The 26,450-nt window shown below is 41.1% G+C and overlaps 1 protein-coding gene across 6 annotated transcripts; it reads right to left on the bottom strand.

Moving 5' to 3' along the window:
• Positions 1-1,095: 1,095 nt before the first annotated feature.
• ATG4C (autophagy related 4C cysteine peptidase) lies at positions 1,096-24,977 on the bottom strand. 6 transcript variants are annotated; one of them, XM_057409367.1, is made up of 11 exons: positions 24,893-24,977; positions 21,717-21,847; positions 20,346-20,429; positions 19,671-19,904; positions 16,041-16,371; positions 14,188-14,291; positions 12,794-12,930; positions 9,455-9,533; positions 8,709-8,785; positions 4,657-4,776; positions 1,096-1,628 (listed from the first exon to the last, which is right to left on the bottom strand). In XM_057409367.1, the coding sequence occupies exons 2-11, from the start codon at positions 21,790-21,792 to the stop codon at positions 1,458-1,460; spliced, it is 1,413 nt and encodes a 470-aa protein (XP_057265350.1). In that variant the 5' UTR covers positions 21,793-21,847; positions 24,893-24,977; the 3' UTR covers positions 1,096-1,457. The 6 variants fall into 6 exon arrangements, with proteins under 6 accessions (XP_057265350.1, XP_057265349.1, XP_057265352.1 ...); XM_057409366.1 differs by lacking the exon at positions 24,893-24,977 and adding an exon at positions 24,789-24,886 and having other exon boundaries at positions 21,717-21,841; XM_057409369.1 differs by lacking the exon at positions 24,893-24,977 and adding an exon at positions 24,789-24,871 and having other exon boundaries at positions 21,717-21,844.
• Positions 24,978-26,450: the final 1,473 nt, after the last annotated feature.

Below are 26,450 nucleotides of genomic sequence, written 5' to 3'. Positions count from 1 at the left end.
TCTCATTTTAGCTTTTTGGAATATTAACTCAAATTAACACATGCTAACACACCTTACAGCCCTGACACATACATAGACTAGGTCTTGGTTCTGCCTCAAATCCATCTATTAGGCACTTCTTTCTCATCAAAGGGGAAAAAGGTGCTTCAATGAATCCACATGATGCTTATTATTTGGATCGGCAACATTTGTGTCTCCTGTGCCTGAACAGCACTTAGAATAGGTTAACATTTGGTTTACAACACAACAATAAAACCTGCCTTTATTGCAAATAAACAGAGTATTTACACCTTACAATATTGGTTTAGATGCAGGATTATACTCATTCTTAGTGGATCTAATATTAATATAAAAGGCACATGCATTTCATGTTTTCACACCTTCTTTATTTTTCCAAGCAGTGTTAATAGGTATTTTAAATATTGCATTTACTTTGTTAAAACATGAAACTATGCAGGTACATTGGGTTGCAATGTGAGAACACACAACATCAAGGAATCATTTGTACAGCAATTAACACAGAGCCAAAAGAAAGAAAAACAAGAATCACAGCCCAGAATTCTAACATCCACTCCCTCACTCCCTCATTTGCCTGGATTTAAAAGCTGCATGAACAGGAGAGAAACCTGGACGTTACAGTCGTTGAAACAAGAAACAAATACTCTTCTAATAATTGTCTTTAGCTGCTTTGATTGGTTGCAGTTAATATTAATAGTATAACCTTTAAAAATAGTGGGGAAAGGTAATACTTTATCTTCACTCCTCATATTAAGGCTCCAAAGCAAGCTTAATGAGAAACCATTATAAAATCATACTGCTAAATAGTATCTTAACTCACAATTCAGCCTATATAATTATATCAGGATTGCAACTGACAATTACTACTGATAGATCAAACTTACCTCTCCCACTGTGCTGCTCGGGATGTGCATCACGATTAAAGCATTAACTATTATTTGGGCTTAGCAAGACAGATTAGAGTTTTCCCCTTCCCACATGGATACAGAGCTCAAACTTCCCTTACAAACAGAAATGATGTGGTCTCAAAACCTATGCATACACATCCATGACATAAAACCCCCACGAATCTAGCAGCCTCTGTCGGGCTGACACGACATCAGGGTCACAAGCTGGGCTGTGGGGACTGGCCAAGCTTTTTAAGAGGGGCAAGACCAGGCTGTCTGTGGGCACCTTTCAGCACGCTCTGGCCTCTATCTTTCACTAGCACAACGTAACATTAAACTCATCCAACTAGTAGTGAACAAAAATAATTAGTAAGTGCATTTATAAATGGCATTTTAAAGACTATTAACATATAAAACATTCTCATCTCTATGAAAATAGACCCATTTCAGCACACGCTTGCCTTTCTGGGGGAGGAGGACACAAACATTTGGGGTTTCCTAAAAAGCAAGTGTTCTCCAGGACAGCTGCCAATAATCTTGTGTAAAACGTCCTTAAAGCAAGACAAACTCCTCCGTGCTGAATCTTTTTAATCTTTTCTTTTCATCCTCAGGGAAAAGGTGTTTTTCTTCATGGAGTGGACTGGAAACAAAGTCATAGTCTTTTGAATGACCCTTTACAAAAGTAAACAAGGGATATTTCTCCTTAGACGAAGATTTCAGCATCTACAATGTAAAACACCAGACAAAACGTTAAGTGGGAATGAAGAACCCCAGTAAGTAGCGCTATTGATCTGATGATGGCATTTTACAGTTATTATAATCATATTAAAACAGAAGCACTGCACACCAGCTGCACCAATCCTGCATCTCAGGGAGATGTTTTTATTGTAGAATCAGCACGAACAATAATCAATGCTATTATTAACAGTTTCAACATTTACACCTATGGAAATAAGCCAATCAAGAGCACATGGCTAAAAGCAGATTGATGACAGTACCAGGCTGCCAAAAATCTACATCTATAGATATGGATAGATATATATAAATCTACATTCATAGATTTATAAAACTGAGCATGTAGAAGGTGGGTGGTGGGGAATGATAAATACTAAACAAGATTTGGCAAAATATCTTTAATAGCAGTTAAAATCCACCTAATACTAAAAGACATTTCAGCCTTTCAGGCTCTTTTGGACACTTACATGTTCACTGATTTTTACTTTTTAAATATAATTTCTTAGTTGCTTTAAAACCCCTGCACATTGATGCACTGACACAGAACTACATTAGCCTCGAGGTGTGCTGTGTGCAGAGCTAAAAGCACTAAACATGATTTCATGAGAACAACTCATCTAAACCAGTAAAAACCCCCTAAATATAAGAACAATGATAAAAACAAAAGACAGGGGCTGAGGGGAATCTTTAAAAATACAATAAATCAATCACACAGTAAAATCCTTGATTTTTACTGTGGTCTGAAATGTCCCACTTTTTTCTTGTCTATTTTAATTGCATTTGGCTACTGTAATGTGAAACCTAAGTGAAAGAGCATGGAGATACAGGAGAGATGCACACAGTGATAAGCAAAAGAAGAGTAACAGATGAGCATCAGGAAGAAAAAAGTTTGCACTATGTACAAATGCTTTGTTTCTTGAGAAATCAGACAGTTGGATGCCAACCCTTTCAATCTCTGGGGGTGGAATACAAGCTGCCTTGGTAGGAACAGAAACTGATGGCCACATGGATGCTGTGTGCTGGTGGCTGAAGTGGGTGGGTGCGCTTAAGCCAGCTCCTCACTGCAAGTTAGCTACAGAAAACAAATCATAGAGATGGTCCTACAAAGCAGGACACAAATATACCTGCAACTCCCCTGTCATTGTCCAGGTTTAACTCTCCCTGAACTTCCTTCTCTACAGGTACATGCAACACCTCTATGTACTAAGGGAACACACAACATGAGCTGGACAGACAGAAAAAGGCCTAAACTAAAGTCAAGGGGTACCTGGTTGAGATTAATTATTACCAAGCCACATCTCAGTTCATCAGAGCTTGCAAGTTCTTTAGCAACTTCTGTGATGATTTCTACAGAGAGTTTATTGATAAGCATCAATCTATTTGAGTGTTTTAGTGTTAGACTCAGTCTGCCACTGTTGTGGCTGCAACAATTCATTCTTTGCGCTGAACTCCATCCAAATTCAACACTCAAACAGTCCAATTCTGCAGAGAACTTCTCATTTCTGAACAGAACCTGGACTACAAACAGGCAAACCTGGATTATTTATTTGCTGTGATGGGTTTTGATAGGGAAACAAAAGCAGCAAGTGCCTCAATTTTTGAGCTTAGCCTACCTAGGGCACACTGGTTGTATGCTGTGCTTGATAATTCAAGAGTTATCACACTCAAATTGCAAACATAGGGAGAAATAACAGAAGAGCAGGAAAAAACAAAGGATGTGAAGGAAAGGACTGAAAAATCACAGCATGGTTCTCACATTGCATTCGTATGCAAACTCTCCTCTATTTTCAAGCTTACTGTGCCCGAAATATATTTCTATCAAATAATGTCACTAATATGAAAGAGCTTCTATGTAAAATAACAGGATAAGAGATTTGGATCAGCCATGAGTATTTTCACAACATATGTTCAGAAAAAGAAATGTGCTTAGTCTCAAACTTGAAAGAAAGAAGGGAAAGAAAAAGAGAAGTTCCAATGCAACTGATTTTGTAATTCGGAGTATTTTTTACCTAATGTTATTACATGCTTTCTTATCCATGACAGAACAGGAAAACATGGAAGAATAGTAACTTCACTATTTAAACTTCCCATAAAACCATTGCTGAGGAACTTCTGCTTTTTTAAATCTATCTCCTACCTCTCTGTGCAAGAATCAAAGAAAACGTGAGCATCAATCAATATCTACCAAAGATTACATACAGTATTATGTTTAAAAATGCTTTTTTTGGTTAGAAAACTAATACCACTTAACAGGCTATTCCAAATGCTGCACCAACATTAATTCTTCGTGCTGTTGTGACAACTGCTGTGGTCAGGATATTAATATTGTGACCGTCTCCTGCTGCTGCATCCTTTCATAGGCTGTCTCTTTAAATCACCAAAACACAGCTACTTGTTACCAGAGCTCAAACAGCGTATTAATGCTGTGTTTCACACACTCACATACTGCGATCATCAAGGGGAAAAAGTCACATTTGGAGCTAAATGTGCTATACCATTTCAAGAACATTATAGCAGTGGTTTTGAAGTGGAAGGACACAATCATGCGGGTGATACCTGCTCCCCAGCCTTCAAACCAGCACAACCGTAGAGTAAACGCGCTGCTTTACACTTAAAAGCCATCGCAAAAAGCACTTATGCTAACAGGAAATAACCCACAATTTGGGCTCGATCAAACGCTTCCATTTAAAACCCCAGCCCGTCCCTCCCGAGGGGCTGCCTGCCTCTCCCGGCCCCCCGGCTCGGCAGGAATGCTGGCTGCGGGAATATTCCCATTTCAAGAGTGCCACCTCGTGGGCTGCCCTGTCGCGATTCCTGCACAGCCTCTCGCAACGCAACCCAGGTAACATCGGAGGAGATGAAAAACAAGCCGGGTTTCTCAGGAGCATAAAAGCAGGAATGAAGATCAAGAATTACGCCCATTTAAAAGGGAGAAGCCGCTTCTCTCCCCTTATCCACACACAACCCACACACGCCGTTGTGGCTGAGGAATGCAGTTGGTCACTTCCACACTTACCTTCGTTATCTCTTCAGAAGCCTTCTCAAAGTCCTGCACAGTTCTACAGTAAAATCCTATCGTGCAGCTTGGATCCATCTTTTTGAACGACATCTTTTTGGGAGAAGGACAGTGGAATGACTGCAAGTTTCAAGATTAAAAGACATAAAAGACACGGTTAAGGTTGAGAATGGTTCAGACCAACGCATTTACTTTGTTTTCCACCAACAGCTTTAACATACAACCCCCTGTATCACCCAAGTTAAAACCCAGCACACACTTTAGAAGTCATTGCTCCTATCACACCCACCCCCGCCCCCCAAGTAATTCCACTCCTCACCACACGTATAAAGCCTCCTGCTGATTATGCTGCATCCCCCAAACTTGCACACACCACCATGTTAGTTTGAATCTGTCAAAGGTCTGCGGCTCCGAGCGGTACTTTATGAATATTCCCAAGGCAGAGGAGGAGAATGCTCTCTGCAAATTGAATTTGTAACAGCTTTTGCACTATCTTACTGCTTTACTACCACCGCCCATTGCCCCTTTCCCTCCCCCTGCCTCTAGGAAAGAGACATAATGGAATAAACCAAGCTCATGCGTTATCCTCTAGGAAATAAAATGGGTTAAAACTACCACAAACCCCACGAAGGCAAAAACCACATTACAATAATCCACTAGGAGGGAATAAAACAAACAACATGCCCTGCTTTATAAATGTTTTTTTCCTAATGTGAAATCTCTTTTCATGACAGATGATGCTCTGACAGCGCTGTGATCTGATCCTATCAGCAGCCATGCCATAAGGAAAACGAAACCAATACAAAACCCTCTTCCCCACACTCCTTCACAGTTTATGACAGAAAAGGTAAGTATATGCTGACTGCCCTGATTCTGTGTGTGGTTATGACAGGAACTGTAGCTTTGGTGAAGCTCGCTGCCAAACGTCTGACATTATTTAGTCACTGCTGCCTGTCACTCCAAGGCTGTGAGTCCCTTTCATTCTGCTCCTAACACACAGGACTACCCCATCATCCTGCCTCTATCGAGCCCCAGCAATCCTGCTGCAGCAGCTCAGTAACAACCACTAATACATCACATTCGCACCACACTGCAACAGATCCCGTTTTCCTGAACTTCCCCCAGTGATCAATATTCTCCAGTGAATATTCCATGCTTTTTCCTTCCACACTGACATATAAGCTGTGCTCAGCTCAGGCACCTCCTAGCTCAGCACAGGACCAGGACAGCAACACCAGGACAGAGCAATGCAGATTTCTTACCAACACTGTGCTCCCTCTACGAAGGATTAACAATGGTTACAATCTCATTTGACTAGAGCAACAGCTAACAACAAGCAGTCTGTGTGCTAGAAATCTATTTTATTTCCCCCCCACCCCAATCAGGAAAGTCAATCCACAGAAGACAACAGCACTAGTTACCAACCCGAGCCTGCCAGTGTAATAGTTGTACATATTGAAATGTATTGTTCTTTACTTGCGATTACAAACCTGAGATGTATTTCTATTAAACCTCTGCTAAAAAATAATAGAAGCAAAGATGAGAAGTATTATTTATATACAGTTGGTTTCAGGCACTGTTTTCTCTTTTAATTCTCTTTTTACATGCATAAACCGTATTTTGAATATTCATTCCTGTGTCAAACACGTAAATCAGACCCTGCCTTCCAGATCCCATTTCAGCCACAGCACAGTTGTGCTGGACTGTTGAGGGCAATACTCCTCACGCTGCACAAATCACTGCTCAACAAAGAAGTGGGTAGGCTTTTATTTTCTCTTCGCTCCTCCAAACAAATGGATTCTGGAAGCCAATACAGAGTGGATTGATTTCCAACTTATTCTGGACAATTTGTCAATTTGGAAAATACTCCCTACAGATAAATCTAACAAGCAACTATCCACACTAAGAAAGCAATTTCTGTTTACTTTTGACATTTCTAGACAAAGATATAATACTATTAAATGCACTAAGCATTAAATTGCAATATATTTTCTGTCTGCAGAAAAGCATTAGGATGCGATCAAGCCAGGCTGGCAGCTCACAGACCTTCAAAATACATTTTAAAACATGATTATTATTTGGACATTCATATTAATGCATCTGCAGCACAAGCTGGAGAATTAGTCATGGGAACAGAAAGCAGAAAGATGTGTATTGTTTGTAGTTTGGCCACTGTGCTATGGGGTGACCTTAAGGAAGTCACTTCAGCTCTGGTTCTTTGTGCTCTTCCTGTCTTTTGTCTGCTTTACCCAATTAAACTGTAAAATGCTCAGAGAAGGCACTGTATTTTACTACAGTTATTAGCATAAAGGAGCAAGGATCTTGGTTATAATCCCTGGCTGCTGCTGCAATACAAATAGGTAGGGCTGGGACTCATCAACTCTTCTTCCAAATATCTCAATGGGGTAAATCCAAAGGCATCCCTAAATAAGGATAGTTCCTGTCTAGGATATTTCTAATACATTGTGCTGCCATGTTCCCTTTTTATTTCAGAACTGTCTCATTTCCTAGAGAACCTTACACTTCTGTATTATATGTCATGCTAATTAAAGCATCTTGTAAAGCATTAATACTGAAAAACATGTAATGTCTGCTTTAAGTCAGCCCTAGGGTTTGACATTAGCCTTGTGCAAGTCCTCTGATGTATGCAGGTTCTTTTCCTAAATACTGTTTGATGGTATTTTGATCAAGGTATTGTGATCAATGTTTGCTAACAGATCTTTCTTTTCATGGTGACAACAGGACCATTGCAGTTCACTGTTCTCAGTTTAAGTTTATGTGAATGCAGTGTGTTGTTTCTGAAGCAGTGTTTCCATGTGTAGGAGGCACTTCACATAACAGAGGGCATGATGAACCACTACAAATAACCAACACTGTTCTAGAGCAGCTGATGCTGTCCTAAGCAGTGGATGCACCTGCAAGTGTTTCTACACTGAATGAAGAGCTGCTCCAAAGAGGGTGGAAGCTGGACACAAGATCCAGAAGAGTCTGTATGGATGGCACCAAGCATGTCTACTGTGAGTACTGAGGCTATTGAACACTTCTGCAACTGATGTTTTCCTATGATACTTGTATATCAAGTTCTTAAATAACCTCCTTTAGCTCTGTTTTCAAAGCAAGTTATTTGGCAAGAGGTTAAAGAAAAGGTGAACACCCCCCTGCCAAACAAGCATGGTTTTTAAGACCCAGACATAGCCTAAAGAGATATTCATGCATTCACTACCTCTAGGTGAACCCAGTAACTCATGGCCAAGAAAGCTGTTGCTGGGGGTGGGGAGAGAGAGGGGAAGAAAGAACAAATGCAAACAAGCACCTACAGCATCAGACCAGCCAGTTTCTTGGAAACTACCATCCTGTAAAAATTCTAGTACTAAAACTCATTAAACAGGTCAGAGGACTTGAGTAAAACTCATCTACTCAAGCACAAACCTCACAGATAAGCCTTGCAGGAAGCTAAAACAGTGACCTGCAAAGTTGTTAGGAGCAAAAGCTACATTTAAAACAACCACCATCTACTCCAGTATAGAAATATAATAATCATATATATGTAATATCCAGTTCCTGGGTAAAGAAGTGGCAGGTAAAGCTATAGGAACTCTGGTTCCAAACTGACAACAGGCTCTTCACTGTTAACTAATACAGCAATTCTCTCCATGATGTTGCCTGCAACTTGAATTTAAAATAAAAGAAAATAGACACTACCAAAAGGCAAACTAACAAAACCAATCCAATTAACTCAGGTTTAAGAGCTCCAAAGATTGTCTGTTTTCTTTAATGGAAAATTCCTTAAATGAAGCAATGATCTGTTGTCGAGCTTTTCTTACCATTATAAAGAAACAGACAAAGATTAATGCAGTAAAAATTAACCCCCCATATTGAGTTTTTAACCTCTGGTCATTTTTGTTGATTATAGACCTGTAAAGAAGAGCAGGCCTTTGATAAATAACACGTAACTGTAAAACCATAAAGATGCAGCCAGCTAGTACATCTCTAAATAATTAGTGTTTGATTCATACGGGAAGAAAACAGTGCCAGGTCTATATCCACACTACCTCAAGAGGGAAATCCTTTATGCTGACATCCACAAAAGATTGGCAGTAATGAGGATCCATGTAAATCAAACTGTCATCTACAAGGACAAAACAGAAGACAAGTAATTCAAAAAACACCTTATTATTACACTGCTTACAATCCAATTTCTATGCAGAACAGCTGAAAAAAAAAGAGCAACCCAGCAAGTAACTGCTTGCCAGGCTGATATTCATTGACTGAAGCATAGGTTTTTGCAGGACAGATTAACTTTTGCATAATCAAATATGCTTGTATAAGCAGAATTTTTATAAAGTGATGAGACTGTCATTTAATTTTGGGTGATAAAATTACTTTTACAAACACACAATTATATTCTGGAGTTTGCATATGAAAAATGTATCGTGCTACTTCATCCTGACAGGAAGAATATATTGCTTGTCATTTAAGCATCACCTAACAGCACTTAAACTACTAAAAAGTAAATATGTAAATAAGAGCTGCCAGATAGGAACAGCAAATGGTCCTCAGGTTTGGTGAAACAGATAAATTGTGCCTTGTTTATGCAACAAGGGAAATTAAATGTACATTTTACAGAATCCAATTACTACATGGGGTAAATGACAAATGACTGGACTTGGCTAGATATGATGAATTAATAAGGTACCCATTTTGCTATTTTAATCATGCTATTTCCCACTGGTTCAATATGAACTCCCTAACTCGGAAAGAAAAATACTGAAAAGACGTAACAGATTAAAACACTAACCTTGAAATCCAGCAAAGTAATATGACTGCTTGGGTTTGCCACCAATAATACCAACACAGTACTCCAGGCTTAAAATTCCCTACAACAGGAATATTAAACAATTAGGAGAGTGCTAAACAGAGTAAATATTAAACTCAGTTAAAACCTTTATGGTTTCTTTACTGGTTTTACACAAACAGCTTTTTTTCTTTATAAGGAGTGATTTAACTTATTGGGGCTTGACTCAATTTTAAACTGACCAAAGAGAAAATACCACCAGATATTCCAGAGAAACACCTCCCTTTTCATGAGATGCCCATGTACTGAGAGAATTGGCAGTGTCATTTTTGGGGACGAGACAAGACATAGTGTTTGTTACACATATTGAGCCCAGGTTGCTTAGTCAAAAGGTATCAAGCACTCAGATTTACAGAGTTCACATACATTTACATTCCGTGGCCCTGGGGGTCTCTGCTTCTGCATTCAAATGCAGAAGTCTGTCTAGAGTATGAACTTTGACATCACAGGGAGAAATGCCAGTTGAAGCAAGAGTAATTACAAGATACAGCTCTAAGAACAACAGCCCAAAGTATGGGAGGAGACATGCAACAGACAAGCCCCATAAATCTCACTGGATGTTGACTCTGAGGGTGGAGGAATTGGAACCATCAATAAGTAGAGACTTTGAGAAAGAGGTATTACAAATACACCTAACAGGATTTAAAGAGGGACATGGGGTGAAATACGGGAATCTTTTCAGTCTGGGGTGTAATAACATACTCCTCCACCCACAGCAAAGCTAGGAGCCACTAGGGACAGGAGGAGGTGGGATATCAGCCGTGGGCTGCAGTCACACTAGTGCTGCCAGTGTCCTTCTGTTCATTCAGGTTTAGGAGAGTTGGTTTCTGTAACCCACGGGTCTGTGCTGGCACAGAAACCTAGCAGACTTATTACATTAGAAAATGCTGATTTTATGGCTATACCTTCTATTGCTGGGGAGGAGTTACCTGTATACACAGAGTCCTGTCAAGGTAAGAACATTTCACTAGTTTGACTGAAATTCCTGTTCTTGTGACCATTCGGTCTTGGCTTAACAGAGTTCTCCATTAGTTATGCCATCAGCTCCAGTGGGAGCTGGCTTTTGCCAACACTGAACACTCTGGAAAGCCGAGCCCAACTGTTCTAATGCAACTGAAGCCCAAGACCATTAAATAGTCTGAAAACTGAACAGCCTTTAAACGTCCATAAATCACAGTGGTTTTCTTGTCGCACTTGACAAGTTGCTGGGACAGCAAGCCAGAAGATTATCAGTTGAGCTAAAGTGAAATCTTCATTAGCTGGCAGTCATATCTATATCCTCTCCTCTAAGAGATCAACCATTAAAAGCATTATCATAAGTAGGGAAAATTTCTCTCAACAAAATGATTGATATTTCCTGTACTCATCAGACCAAACCTTCTTGAGGTCTCTGCTTAGACAACGACAATGTAACATAACACAAACGGCTGTACTCCTCACCTCAAATGCTAACAAAGTCAACTTCAGCATGGCTTAGGCAGGTTAACAAAAGGTGCTGCTTAATTAAAATAGGAATGAGAAGGGTTTTTCAGCAAGTGCTCCTCAATGACTGAGGGTTACAGAACATCCAGGCAGATCAGACACTGAAAGAGCTGAGGACACATCCTCTGCCGGTGAAACAGAAAGGGAGCAAAGCTACTCGGAGTAATGAATAACTGTTTAATCTATGGGAAGTTTCTTGTAAAAGTGAATTATAAAAAATTTATCCATTTTCAGCCATAAATATAAAATCCTTCGTAAAAATTACCTCTCGTCCTACGTTCTCAAATCTGCATTTTTAACTTAAATCCAGACCCCAGGAAATTCAGTCACTTGTTATGAACAGTCAGGATAGAGACTGGAGTGACGAATAGATGCAATTGAAAGACCTCTTATCTCAACCTCCATTCCCAGACTGCAAAAGGCGCTCCCAGGCTTGGTAAATGAGCAGCAGGAATCACCCTGGGAAAAGCCAGTTGTGATACAAGAGCCAGGATACCGTGACTGTGCTGTGAACCCCAGTGCCACACAAACGTGTTGTGCTCTGGCAAAGAAGTGGCTCTGAGAGTAAAGTGAGAAAGCCCCTGCAGGGTGAAACTAAAACTAGGCACAGATACTCATCAATAACAGAACTGTTAGTTCACAATTGAAGGTACTATGTGTTTTCCTGGACCTGACTGATTCAAGGGCTTCTTTGCAGTTAACACTGAAAGTAAGGTGGTTGCAGGTCATGTCTGAGACCACAGACTTATCTTAATGTGTCAGAATGCATCAGAAAAGAACTAAAACTTTTCCAAGACCAACTGTCTGAAAACATAAGGAATGAGGAAAGAAACAGTTTAATAGTTCATCACTTAAATAAAAGGCTTCATCACTCCATCTCCCCAATGCTGTTAAAACCCAACTGTTTTTCATGAACCTTAGAGGGAAGAGACGGTCATTAAGACAGAAACAGACATCATCAGACTCCCAGATTTTGTTCACGCTGCTACACTGTGGCATTTAAAAAATGAAACCAAGAATCTAAGGAATTTAAACAGCAGCATAGAAAATGGCAGAGCAGCAGGGCTAAGAGAACAATCTCTTCCCTAAGAGAAGTATTCTTGAGCTCAAGAGGTAGGATTACAGATCTTCTGGTGTTAGCACCATATGCAGAACCTCTGCTGATAAGGACAGCACAGACCTTCCCCCTCTCTGCTTTCTCCTCGAGTTTCACTTTCTTCCAGTTCATTTTCACTTGTGGTAACTGCTTGCTGCTCCTGCATCACTGTCCCTAGAAACATTCATCCTAATGTCCAGATAGTGACAAAATACTTGAGGTAGTGACTAAAGATAAGAAAGGGGATAGCATGTTTTCCAAGACAAAGAAAACGACAAAAGAAAATGGGAGGAATTGACAAGCAAGAACCTTAAACCACCTGACATTTAATAAAATGAGAAACAGAAGGAGGAATCTGGTATATTTGTATTTTTAAATGCTGACTGATACTTAGTTACATATGCCATTAGAGTGGTGCTATATTAAATTACCACTTGCAATTTAAGCCAGTGCATTAATGTCTTCTCAGGTAGCTGCTTCAGGAGTAGGACAGTCATCACTGCTTCACCAAGGGACATCATGTGCTCTGCAATTATGCCTGATCTTGTAATAGGGAATTTTAAAGTCTGTAAAGTCAAACTTTACAACCTTCAACTGTGAAATCACCACCACACGTTTAATAGGTAGACGATTACCATCATGGAGTCGCTTTTCATCTCGCCTCGTGCTACTCTTTGAGAAATGATTGAGCTCTCATTTCATACCTTTACAAACTCTAAGTAGTCCAGGTTTGTTCTCTCTCCACCAAGCCTCACAGGAACTAATATAATTACAGCTTTTGTGTCTGCTTTTCCAGAGTCCATAAGAGAACACTGTCTGTCAATAACATCTGAACTGTAGACTGAAAGGAGACACACGGAAATGTTAATACTTAAAACACAACTGCTTTGACAAAGACACACCTACAACAAGCCAGCACTTAGTCTGACAAACTAAACCCACAGTCCTTCAACATCTTACTGTCCTGAGTGACTCTGATTAAAACCACTGTTAAGCCTCCTTATTTTCAGCAGTATTTTGTAGACTGGTGATCTCCTGCTGCTGTGGCAACATACATTACCAAGGAAATGCAGAAGGAGGAGGTTAGGAGAAAGCCAATAAATATTTATTCACTTCATTTAAACTCTTCTAAAAGGAGTCATTTAACATTTGAATGCCTGCAATTAACAGAAACATCTGCATGTTAAAAGGCAGTAATTGATTTTAATAAATACCCAAGTTCACTGGTAAAGTTAACCCAACACAGCCATTGAAAATGACTGAAAAAGAAGCATGTACTATTACTGCTTACACCCTCCAAACTGAGATGTGAAAACCATCACCAGAACAAAGAAGTGAAAAGTTCATACAAGTTTCAGTTTCTGCTGTCACTGCAAGTCAGGTGAAACTGGTTTGTAGCATACGACTAAACAGGGTCCCTCGAAAACCAGTCTCATTGATTCCCCAGGGACATCAGTCTCATCTGTCCTATCCCCAGATCAGCTGTGACATAACTAAGGCTTCTAGCAGCTGAACATGGTTCCTGAAGGAATACATTGCGCTTAGATTTAGTCATTAGCATAGAGTTCCAGCACACATTTAGTTTTTCTTATCATTTTCTGCTCCTTCAGAGCAGAGGCAAACCAGAATCCTGTGATGCGAAAGACAAACACAATGAAGCTAACAAACGTAACTGAAGTATTTTCCACTTGTTTGGCTGGGTTTGGGGGGTTAATTTTAGTAAGATATGGAAGTTCTAACTAGCTTATTGCTAAAACAACACTGAAGCAAGTACAAATCAGATTATCAACTGATTTAAATAGAAAATTGAAAGTGTCAAAAGGCAGATTGTCAAGATAAATTATTTTGCAGGATTTGGAATTCCACTGTAAGACATAAAAAAAAGCCAATGTACAAAGCTTTCAAGCTGTGGTATCTGATTCTCAAAGAGAACAAACATCTGCATATATCAAGAACCCGTTTGCCTATATAATCTCAATTATGTGGATGCATTTTTGAGTTGATTTTTGTGCTTCAGAGGTCCATTGTTAAGTGCTTACTGAAAGGCATAAAAAGCATCTAAAATGTTTGCAGAACTCTACCCGATCACAACATTTACCTGTACAATCCTGAGCAACATAGACTGTTACTCCTTGTAGCTCAGGGTCTCTTGCTTCTTCAACAGCTTTTCTAAGTACAAACACAAAGCTATTTAACTCATCTCTGACATTAAGGAAATTAACAATGCACAAACAGAAATCAGTTGATCTTTAGAAACAGGTTGGGTTTCACTGTGGTTGGGGATTTTGGGTGGGTTTTTTTTGCGGAATCCAGTCTATAGGACAGCATGTTTTTCCCCAAGCAAAGTCAAACCCATTTGACTGTTTAGGAGAAACAATGAAAACCACAAAAAAAGCCCAAAGCATCACATTAACTTCCAATGAAGTTCATATTCATTACCTAAGTCTGTTTATAACAGTTTTTTGTCATGTACTTTGAGCTAATAAAGGCTAAATTTGCCTTTTCAACTCAATAGATCTCTTTAGTTAACCTCAGTTCAAGTAACCAGGCACAAATTAGCACTCATGTCTGTGGATAGAAAGGTTAGCACGTAACAAGCTGCGAGGTTTCCCCACAACTTTCAACTGCAGCATCAGGCTATCCTCAACAGAGTAAGAGTAATGGAGCCAGAAACTAAACAGAAATTCTATGTCCGCAGTCTGAAGCACAATCATCCATCAAGGACAACGTCTGTAAAGAAATCGGAGTGTTCAAAATAGAAGATGAGCCTTTGACTTCAATACAGGCTTGCATTAAATGGTCACTATCCCTTTATTTCCCAGTATATCCTGAGGAACCATTTAATACAGTCGTTCTCAAGTTATGAGAGCACTGTACATTGTTAGTACTGCTGTAAGAGAGGAGGGAGATCCAGGAAAGGAAACCTTTGCAGTGTCAGTTTGTGTTGAATTCTGGACCACCCCCCCCTCCCCATTAGGTAAAGAGGCTACTGCAATTTAAAGGAAGCAAAAAGAATTCTGACTGCTTCTTTTCTGTTTCTGACTTTTTCATAAGGAAAAAAGTAAGAGGAAAACACATAAATAATACTGACTTCTTGCATCATTGTGTGCATTTGCACGTATGCACCTATACACCTGATTATTTCAGTACAGGTTCACTTCAGATTAATGTACTTTCATACTAAACACCAAATTCAGCTAGTCACATATATAAAAAGGAAGATAAATAGATGAACTTTGGCTTCTGCTGCTTAAATGACTTATTTGTGATTCAGTTTATAGGTAAACCGGAATTCACTAAGAACATAAGCATACATAAGGCTATAAAGAAAATTAAAAGGAAACAAAAGGCAACATTCAAGGAAATGGCACAAAATACAGAGAAATTTGACTTCTGACTTATTTTTCAGCCACACTGAATGTCACAGCCCCTTTATTTTTACTGTGAGCTAATTATAATATTAATAGTCCCATACATTTACAGGTTCACAAGAATGTGATGTGTGCAAAGAAATGCTGAAAACATCAATTTTAGCTCTGACATTTCATTACACTATCAGTACATTACAGCCCCCAGGTTACAGTGGAAAAAGAAATCTCTAATGTTATGCATGTTCCAAGGTTGAAAGATTGGTTAGTTTTTAGAACATTTCATTAAATGCAGCTCTACTTAAAAGCCTGGGTTTGGGAGAAATACATGTGACTCTGTGGCCCAAAGTACAGGAAAACAGGAATGTCTGTTTTCTCTCCTGAAATAAGACTGAACAACAGCTCAGAGTTCAGATCCTGCACCTACTGCTATTTCCTTTCCGGCCTCCGAAAAGCCTCTCGTAATAAGGACATTTTACAAAGCCAATAATGAACAGTTAGATGCTCAATTAAGCTGAAGTAACCTCATGACACTTGGAAATGCTTTTCCTGTAATGCGTAACAACAAATGAAGGTATTTTACCTTAAAATGTGTGCAACAACTGCAGGCCCATACCAATCTCCAGCGATTTTCCCAGACTTCTTTCCATATTCTATTAGCTGATGTAAGCCAAAAGCTGCTAGCGGATAGTCGCCAAACCAAGAAATGATCTTTCTATGATAAACTTCATTTCTCCTGTCACTGTCATCACAGTTTGTCTTTAATGTTCCCCGATGATGATTTGACAGGATCTTGGGTTCTCTTTCTGCTGTAAGCGATGCTTCAAATGATGCTGTCAGCTTCTTCACTGTGTGGGCTGTCCACGATTCAGAATCTGAATTGTCAATGTCCAACGCATCTGGCCAGACCCAAGCTGCAGGCAAGGAATTTTAAGAGGCATATTAGGCTTTATATTAACTGTTAGGTATAAATAGCAAAGCACATTCCTTCATTCCTTCCTCCCCCAGGTTCCTGACTAATAATGTGCAATTTACATACTGAGATGCAAATGTCAGTGTCAAAATGTAAACAGAGGATTCGAGTGGAGTATGATTTGCTTTTATCTTCTCCTGAACGACAGGTGAAATGAAATCCTAACAGCATAAATTGCTAGCAAATGGACTGAGATAGAGGTCAGATTCCATGATCCCAGCCAGTTAAATACACAACACGTACCTGATTACAAGGCACAGGTTACAACTATCTTAAATATAAAAGTATCAGCTAAAAGAGCTTTATCCACATCAAACAAGAAGTTTCAAAAGCTGGTTTTAATTCTTCTGCTTTGTCAGATATTAAGAGAAGATAAGCAAACCCGAGGAATTATTCCTGTAAAAACAAACACCTCTTCCTGGCAAAATGACAAAGCAGATCAGCACAACAATAACAAGATTCCTTTGCTAAATGTGTGAATGCTTTACCAAGATTAATGACAAACTTATTTGAATACCATTCAGCACAGCATCTACAGCCTGCATTTCCAGCTGAAGGCTTCTCTGACAATGCAGCCTGCACACAGCATTCCTCCTCCTGCATAATGGTGGCTCAGCATGCCTAGAGAACAGCAACGCTTTCCTTGTCAGATGACTCAAAGTCTCTCCCACAAGTCCAAACAACTACTTGCAACACAGAGCATGTGAGGAAACCTCTGAAACACACAGCGGGTGTATTGTTAAGAGTAGAACACACCCTGAAGGTCCATAATAAACATCCCAGAAGGAAAGGGGAAGGCTGCCATGTGTAAACAAGGAACAAACCCTACAGAGAGGTGCTTTTGCTAAGTGAGCCATGTTTGGGTAAGCTCCTGGAGGCTCAGAAAACTGCCATTACTGCAGGAAGAGGGACCTTTTCTGACAGAGAGCAAGAGCTGCAGCCCTCCTGGTAACTGTTACTGAAGAATCCATGTAAAACTCTGAGAAACAAAGAGGAAACACGGGGCAACTACATTTTAATTCTAAAATCTAATTTAGGGCTCCAGTCATGTGCCAAGTATTGCTGGTTATGGCCACAATCCATGTCACCCACACTTCTATAGTGTGGCAACCACCCCTCCCCAGTGCCTCTTACCACAAGTGGCACTCCTCTGTGAAACGTTCTTTTCCCACTGCAGACCCAGGCAGATGCATTTGTAAGCTCAGTGTAACAACATCACAGGCCTTGCTATTCCTGCACTGGAATTCCTTAGATATAGGGAAGACGTTCTTCCCTGTGAGGGTGCTGAGGCGCTGGCACAGGGTGCCCAGAGAAGCTGTGGCTGCCCCATCCCTGGCAGTGCTCAAGGCCAGGTTGGACACAGGGGCTTGGAGCAAGCTGCTCTAGTGGAAGGTTTTCCACCCCGTGGCAGGGGGTTGGAACTGGATGAGATTTAACTTCCCTTCCAACCCAAACCATTCCAGGATTCTCTGATACTGTGAGTTTCAAATTTAAGTCAGTGTTTAAGCACAAGCATTTCAAAGAAAAACCTACCAGCACCTTAGTATTCACAATAAAAACTCATTTACAACATCATTCAGCAATATCTGGAACATTCCACGTAGCAGTGGAAATGCAAGTATTCCAGCTAGTAACTGCAGTCAAGTTTTGCTTTGTAACAGAAACAATACCATTAAACTATAATGAAAACATCTCTGGGAAAAGAGTAAACAGCAATGAAAAACTTAATGTAAACACTTAAATATGTTTCAAAAGCTACCCAGACCTCATAAAAAGCTTTCCAAAAGATAATTCACCAGCTGTCAGAAGAGTAGGTGATGAGAAAAGTAGCCCTGAAAGACCATACATACTCCATTTTTCTATGCATTTGGATTGCCACAGAAACACTAGCACTCTGGAATCACCAAATCACTTCCCAAATGAGGATGCTTGGGGGACAGTGCAAGGAATTCTTTGTAACCACAGATTTTAAAGATATAAACCTGGGGCTTTTTTATTTGGGGTTACTTCAGAACGAGCCGTTACACATTCCTACTTGCAGGTAGTCTTCTGATCAGCTTTTATATTTAAGGGATTTGTGTTCTCAGCAGAAGTATTTCAATATATTTTGGTATCTGTAGTCAGTTGAAAGGGATAATGAATGTTTTATGACTTCAATATCTACAGCAAAAGGAACATAAGCCAATCTGACAGCTCGGTCCCGACACTGCCAAGAAAGAAGACTTTGTGATGCAGCTGGTTTGGGACCATGTTCACAGCTTACATCATATTTGCACAGTAAGTACAAAGCATTATCAAAACAGGCTTTCAGAACTATCTTCTACTAAAGTGTTCCTGGGATCCAACAAATGGCTGAGTAAACAATACACTGCATTCTCTCCAGCTAACACGCCTGGGTGGCTTCAGGCCCATATCTTAAATCATTTTGACAAGTCGTGGTGACAGAGGACATGACTGATTGTTTGAAAGGGGCAACGTGGTAAATTATGGAAGGGATTGAGAAGAGGATGGAAAGAAGAGGTGGTTGAGAACCAAACATGCATCTATGCAGGACATGGCTGAGCTCGGAAGAATGGAGAGGGTGTGTATGTTTTCTTTTCCTTTGAAAGCAAAAAGTGTTGCAAGTCTCCTAAAGCTACTTCTTTCAAACAGCTATGACTAAGAGAGTATTTTGAGATAGACAATGATAAGGGGAAAAGGGAAGTTCCTCTGTAAGTACATGGAGGGGAAGGGATGAAAGTGAAAATTTCAACACAAAGAATGATGCATTGAAGTTAGATTAGAATCCTTCTATTAACTCAATGTATTAATACTAGAGGTTGAATAATGCACAGCTTTAGAACTGGTAAAAGAACATCGCTTTTGCCATAGCCCACAGCTATGGGCTGTGGAACTCATTTCCACATCTTGAGTTCAAGAAAAGAGCAAGTTTCAAGAGAACTGGAGACTTGCATGGACAATAATACCAAGGGAGAGGATCACAAGTTTCTGTAGTGTTTCACTTCACAGTTAGCTTCTGTGGAGCTGACAGTATTTTCCTTTGCTTTGGCATTCCCTTTTTCAGGAACGGAAGAGTAGGATAGCCAGATCAGTGCTCTGATGCAATGGGACAATTCTGTTGTCAATGAGGAGTCCAGAATCAAACCCAGCTTGCACAGTCTGGTCTACATACAGACCACCACACACTCTACAGAACACCCACGCTTATAATACAAATTAAAGAGATCTCTCATAACTTACCTCGACCAAGAAAATGAAGCATAAGACCTTGAGCCAGCAGCATTTGGCCAGTTCTCAGTGTGCAACCCCAACCACAGTCTGTTGTCAACGCAGACCCCTTTATCTGAGGGAACTCCTCTCTGTAAGTCAGCCAGATTCTAGAAATGAAATCCTTACGAAACTCCTCAACATTTCCTGAAATCTCCGTGTTGATTTTATCAAAATTGGACCCATCTGTAGAGAGTTCACCAGAATCTGTAAGGCAAAGCACAATTTAAGTTCTAACTTAGTATGCAACTTCAGTTATTAGAAGGAAAGTAAAGAACATACAACTATTCCATGAGAAAAACAGGGCAAACTTGCAAAAAGTAATGACTGCTTCAAATACAAGAAAGGAAAATTGGAAGGCAAACATAATAGAAATGTGGCAGCTGAAAAAGGGGAAAACAAAAAGAGAATATTACGCCACTAGTATTTACAGAAATAACAAGACTGAATAAATGTATCTGAATAAAGCAGGTTAGGATGGGTTGCATTAGTGGTGATGGTGGACATTTACATGAGCATTCCCTAAGCTTTCCATATTCACATTTTGAATGTGGTAACTGTTAATGATAGGCTTTTTAGACACTTACAAATATCTCCACAGAGCTCCTGCCGAATGAGACGAGAATGAGTTAAGTGCTATGTACATACCATCGGTTTTGAAGTGGTAGCATTTTCCCAGCAGAAAGACTGGAGAGTTTCTACTGAAGTAAGTTTTTGTTTTCAACACCCAACCTAAAAGAGATGCAAAAGAAACACAGATTTGTGACTGAAACATTCCAAACAGGAATTGCTACCAGCACCTGGTTAAGCCAAAGATAACCCTCTTTGAGGGGAACAGAGGGAAAATGTACCAATATTGGGGTTTGCTTTCATTAATAACAAGAAGTTGCATGGTGCTACAAAACACAGCTTAGAGTTCTGGTTTCAAAGTCATGATGTCACCCATACGTGCCTGTTAGAATGTTAATATAATGGTACTACTGCACACAAACTGTTAGGATGCAAAATGCTAAAGCAGAGCTCAAGTTGCTTTGTCTCTATTGTGAATTCATTACTACATAGTTTGATTCTGTGAGGTTTCCAACTCCTATAATAATAAACAATAAGCTTCACATATGACCAATGAAAATGCATGCAGTGTGCTGCTTTTGCTATAGGATTAAACATCATCACAAAATTAAACATCACCTGCACAAAACCGCAGAGTTCAGACAAAAAGGGGTAGTACAATATCCTATTCAAATTCAAAGAGCCAGAATTCAGCTTTTCGGTTTTGATAGGGTCCACAAAGAGTAGCTTTTTCACTTAAGTCTAAATCTTAGGGTCTTTAATATCCCAAATCCACAGTCTCTTGAACTTTTCCTATCACATATGGGGTGTGATAACTATTATTCCCCTTCAGCCATGTGGTAGCCTTAAAGAAAGTAGAAGAAAAGTATCTTTTCCTCTTGCCAGACAGCTCCAAGGCTCAGTTATAAGAAAGCTGGTGGTAAATCTGAGCAACCTCAGCCCTAGGGGAAGGTAGAAAAATGAAGTTTAAGGACAGGCTAGTAAAAGGCACACTTGAAAATCAGGTTGCTTGTGAACAAATCACTGATGCTCAGCTGTGGAGAAGTGTTACTCAAGTGTGTGAAGCAGACTCTTCAGTGGAGTCTGTACTTCACACATCAGCCTGTTTTTTCCAGAAAAGTACTTTCAAGAACAGTAACAAAACCAATCTTTGCTTCAGGTGATTCCATATAGACCCTTATTTAAAAGGGTCTGCAAAACTTCATTGCCATAATTTACTGCTTTCAAAAAAGTCATTTAAAAATAAATTATGAACATTTACTTGAAAAAAATAAAAGCTAAAGAAGTTTATTTATTTATAATAACAACATAAAAATGGTTTCAAGGGCCATATTGCATTTTTATTATTAATATTAGTGAAGTTTCTGAGTCGCACTCCCATTCACGTCAACAGGAACCTCCCATTCATGTCAACGGAGACAAGATCTCCCCATACACTGGTTCACTTACTGTATTTCATGTTGTGCCATGCAGACATAAACTTTGATTTTATCTTTTCTACTTCATCTGTCCCTGTGGCCTCCATATTCAAACGCTAGAGACAAAGCCATCGCTGTCTTGTAAGACGTTCAATTCTGCTACTGCAAAAACAAGATAGAAACACATCCATGGGCACTGAGAACACAGGGTATAGCATCACCACCAGCCCACGTCAGTACTTTAGCCTAATGTGGCCAGAACAGTAATAAACTTGCAGTATTCCCTACTACCAAGGACTGAGAAACAATCACATATTCCACGAATAAGTAATAAAATAATTTAATTCCAAATATACACCAATAAAAATACTACACAAAGCTAAATAAAATATAATGTTCTCCAATAGCTCTCTATTGCACAACAAACTGATGCAGAGCATATAACCTGTGCTGGCATATGAGTGCACTCATTTAACTGGCAGTGAAATGAAAAGCTAAGATGAATTTACCTAAATAGATGCTCTACTGCTGAGTAGAATAAGCACTTCTTTTTTTTTGCCATAACAGGGTTTGGAGCACCTATAAACTAATCTCAGTTTTAAGAACATCATTAGCTTCAGATTTCTTATCAAGAATTTTCGAAGCCAAAGCTTACAGGCGTTGGAGGAATGGAAAGACAAAGCACAAGATGTTCTGCTGTACATATGCAAGGCAGAAAACATGCAGTACTGAAAACCTGCGTAACAGTGAAATAATTTTGTACAGAATTAACATCCTAGGGAGATAACCTCAAAAGATGTTTAGAATATTGTCATAAAATCCATGTTTACTTTACATCTCTTCTGATTATCACTTGCAATACATAAGAAGGTTCTCTCCTGATTTGAGCGTGTAGTCTACATGAGCCCAGCTGTATCACAGCAGTAAGAGCTGTAAAACAGTGATAGAAAACACTACAGTGTAGCCTGATTTTGTAAAAACTCTTATAAATTGTCCAAGTGGGGTGGTGGGAGGGAAATGCACTTTTACTGGCTGGCTGAACTGCAAGACAAGAAAGACTTAACCTTAAAAGCAACCTAAACTGGGAGTAATACAGAAACAGTACATACTTTATCCCCGTTTCTAAGAAATCCAAGGAAATGGGACAGAACTTCCTCTGAAGTCCACCTGCACCATTTGAAACAGGATGTTTGCTATTAATTAATGGGGCTTCCTCCACTGCATGTATTCTGTCAATGGTTCGCTTTGAAACAGCTAATATGGGTTTTCTTGATTATATTTGCATAGCTAGCCGTAAAATTAAGAGCTCCTGTTTCAAAAGGAGCTCTTGTGGGACATCAAGAGTTGATCAATAGTGGTACATCACTGCAACCCAGGTGCATCTTCAGAGCCTGAAGGTACTCACACAGGTGCATGGTTTCTAGGATCTGTAGGCAGGGCCAGGGAAACAGGAATCTACTGCCCAAGCCATCCCTAGATGTTTTTCTGCTATTCCGCTACATACAAATCAGTCAACAACTTTTTGATGGAACAAGAGGCAAAGCAAGCTCACAAATGTGGGGGAAGAGTGACATGTTTTGGCTAATGAAAATAACACATGGCTATATCCCTGCTACGCGTAGCCCACCGTTAAGCTGGGCTTTTGTAGGGGAAGGAAGAGAAAGACAGTTTAAGGTTGGGTTTCAATTTCCTGCCTTTTCCCCTCTCTTTTTTCTTTAGGAAAAGAACAGAAAGGCTGCCTGTATCACTGACTCTCGATGGCACAGCTGGCAAGATGAACTTCTTCAGGAGATGTGTTTGGTCCAGTCTGTCCTCGCATGATCAATCAGCAACAATCATTTATGCAGAGGCCACTGATTGCCTTAAAAGCCAATACCTGTAAAAGCTCCCTCTGGCTAAAATTAGAAATGAAACCAACTCTCCTGTTCCAAAAGGGCCTGAAGGAGAAATTACAGAGATGACAAAGAAGCCCATCTTCCTTTAAAAGACAATGGTCATCGCAGCCCATTTTTCTCTCATCCGGTTACATTTCTTCCCTAGCATTATGCTAAAGATATGAAAAGGACTTCCAAGAAGAATGCTAACACAAACCAGGCACATTTATCCCACTGGAAAAATGCAGGCTCTTCCCATCACTGCAAGATGCCGCCAGTAATAGTTCCACTGGAATTAATGGAACAGCATCGAGAGAAGGGCACAGGGAACACATATTTCAAGCCCCACAGGCACAAAGGAACCCCATTATTAAGCCTAAAGCTAATGGTTTTATACTGGAGTTGTCTCTTTTAAGAAGTTACCTAGAACGTGAACGATGTTACTTCACAGAGGGCAGGACCCACCTCCTGCTGAGCAATGGAGCTCCATGCTCTCAGAGCCCCCATTACCCAGTCTCAGAGGGGAGATGATTGCAGCGAGGCGGCTGTTAACTAACAGAGACAGAAAAAACCCTAACAACAGTTTGTTCTCGTTAACAGAAGCGACCTAACACCGCAAAAGGGTAAATGAAGTCTAAATGTAACTCTCTCATTAATGAGGAATGAAGACCTGTACTTTCTGCTACCCGAACAGAAACTGAACCAGCAAACCCCACGCAGCATAAATGCCAAGAGGTCATTTTTACGGAGTTACCCCTTTCCAGCTGTAACCACACATTAGAACAGTCAGAAATAACACTTGTAAAGGACAGGTGAACAAAACCAGCGGGGTTTCTTCATCCCGCAACAAAGACCGAGCACTTCACCTATCCGCTCGTTACCACTCCTGCTCTCCACAGCCGCTCTTTGTGTCCTCACGACGACTCCTGCGGGCTTTGTCAGTCGCAAACGGCGGCGCCGGGGGAAGGAGGATCCCGAACCGTTCCCATCAGGAAGCGAAAGCGGCCCCGGTTACTCCCCAGCCCGCCGGCAGCCGCGGGTTACCACAGCCCAGGAAGGGGAGCGGGAGAGCCCGGGCACGCTTCTCACTCTGCGGGACACACGCGATCGGGCTGGCCGGGAGCGCAGCGGGGCCGCCCGGCAGCGGCCGGCTCTGGGCCGCCACCACTGAGGCTATTGCTACTGCTCTTCCCTCCCTCCCGCCCCGCCTCCCGGCGTCAACCGCTCACCCCTCACGGAGCCGCCGCTGAGCGGGCGGTCAACGCTGCCCGGGTCGCGCCATCGCCGTGAAGCACACGGAGGAGCCGCTCAGCACGGCGAGGCCGCCGCTTACCCGCCCGGTGAGCTCCGCGGCGCAGCCCGGCCGGGGAGCGGCCTCCCGGGGCTTCAGCCGTGTGGGGGAACCGCTCGGAACTACAGCTCCCGGCGGGCGCTGCCACAGGGGAGGGCCGGGCCCGGCGGCGGGCCCAGCGCGGGGCATGCCGGGAGTTGTAGTCCGGAGGGAGGGCGGCTTCCAGCCACCGCCTGCGGCGGGAGGAAGGAGGGAGGAGGAAGAGGCGCGGCGGGGCGAGCCCCCGGAGAGGCGGGCGGAGGCTGTGGGCCCCGAGGCCAGCCCCGTGTCAGGCCTTGACCCCTTCGTGAGCGGAGGCCTCTCCCGGTGGTGCCTGCAGCTGCGTTTCGAGGTGTTTTGCCTTTTTTCGAATGGTTGGTTGGTTTGTGGTAGGGTTTCTTTGGGTTTTTTTTTTAATCGATTTTATATCTTTTAACTCCGCTGCGGCAAAATGGTTCCCAAATCTCCACATTCCTACTTTAAATCTCCAGCCTAAACATCTGTGTGTTTGTTTGCAGGCCAACAGTGTTTCGCCATTCAGTTTCCTGCTTCAATTCGTTTCTATGAGTACATCGGAGTCGTTGTGGCTTCGCTTGCCCTCCTAAGCTAGATGTGCTGAGGGATTTTTGCCTTTTTTTAAGTCTTTTGTAAAGTAAGTTCTTCATTAATCGGCCTTAAGCTGCTTAAAATAATCATTGGCTATATCAGGAGCGGAGGGTTTAAAAGCAGAACCTCAAACTGCAGGATTTGGGAAGGATGGGACTTGAATTTGGGTGTCTGGAGCTGGCATTACTGCTTAACATGCTAGCGAAGATGTCCTTGCATTCTCTGTACCCGGGGCTCAGCAGCACAAGTTTGGGTTCATGAGGAAAATGAGGGGGTTCTTCCATTTTGTGATTTTACTGCCTTCTGCTGGTCAAAGAGGATGAGACTGAGTTTAATTTTTTATCATCAGCACATGATTAGAGCACATGATCTAACAGGCAGCTTCAGTGCAAATACAACAGATACTGGTTGCATTTTATCTTACGGAATCTCATGGATATAATATATTTCATGTAGTAGGGTCGATCAGCAAAGAGGATTGTAGGTGCAATGCAGACAACACCTTGGTTCAGAGGTCTAGCTATTGGCTTGAAGTGTGGATGGAGCAGATCGCCTTTCTGATCCTTCCCTTGCCTTTCTGCTTGCCTTTGCTAACAGCACTTCGTTTCTGTGTTCCTATAAATTCGTGATCACAATCTGTTTTATGAAGCCTTCAGACTAGCAGTAAGCATCTCTACAGCAGAGGTATAACACTACCGTGATCAGATTTAACCCCCCCTGAATAATGGCCACAAGTAGCTACTGTTCCTTTTCAGAACTGGAGAGGTAGCACACACAGTGTCATGCACACCATATATGTCTTTATAGTCCAAGCAAAGATGGAGATTTAAAACTAAACCCCATGTTGCTGTTTGTACAAAACTCATGGAAGACTCTGGCCCCACAACAGTGGGTAATCTGTCAGTGCTGAAGGAAACGGGGCTCCTGCCTGCAGAATTTTATGACCTATTTTAAG

The sequence above is a fragment of the Pezoporus wallicus genome, unplaced genomic scaffold, assembly GCF_028554395.1.
Source record: "Pezoporus wallicus isolate ANWC-B61680 ecotype Strahan unplaced genomic scaffold, APGP_CSIRO_Pwel_v1 contig_8108, whole genome shotgun sequence".
NCBI classification, from domain to species: domain Eukaryota; kingdom Metazoa; phylum Chordata; class Aves; order Psittaciformes; family Psittacidae; genus Pezoporus; species Pezoporus wallicus.
This window is presented reverse-complemented; position numbering and strand designations above follow the sequence as displayed.

Bases quoted from the DNA above. Each gene is read 5' to 3' on its own strand.
- ATG4C (XM_057409367.1), bottom strand. From the start codon at position 21,792: ATGGAGGCCACAGGGACAGATGAAGTAGAAAAGATAAAATCAAAGTTT. The intron at 20,430-21,716 runs GTAAGTGAACCA...CATCTCTTTTAG, and splicing joins ATGGCACAACATGAAATACA to GTTGGGTGTTGAAAACAAAA. The intron at 4,777-8,708 runs GTAGTGTGGATA...TGAAACTTGCAG, and splicing joins TAAAGGATTTCCCTCTTGAG to TCATTCCACTGTCCTTCTCC.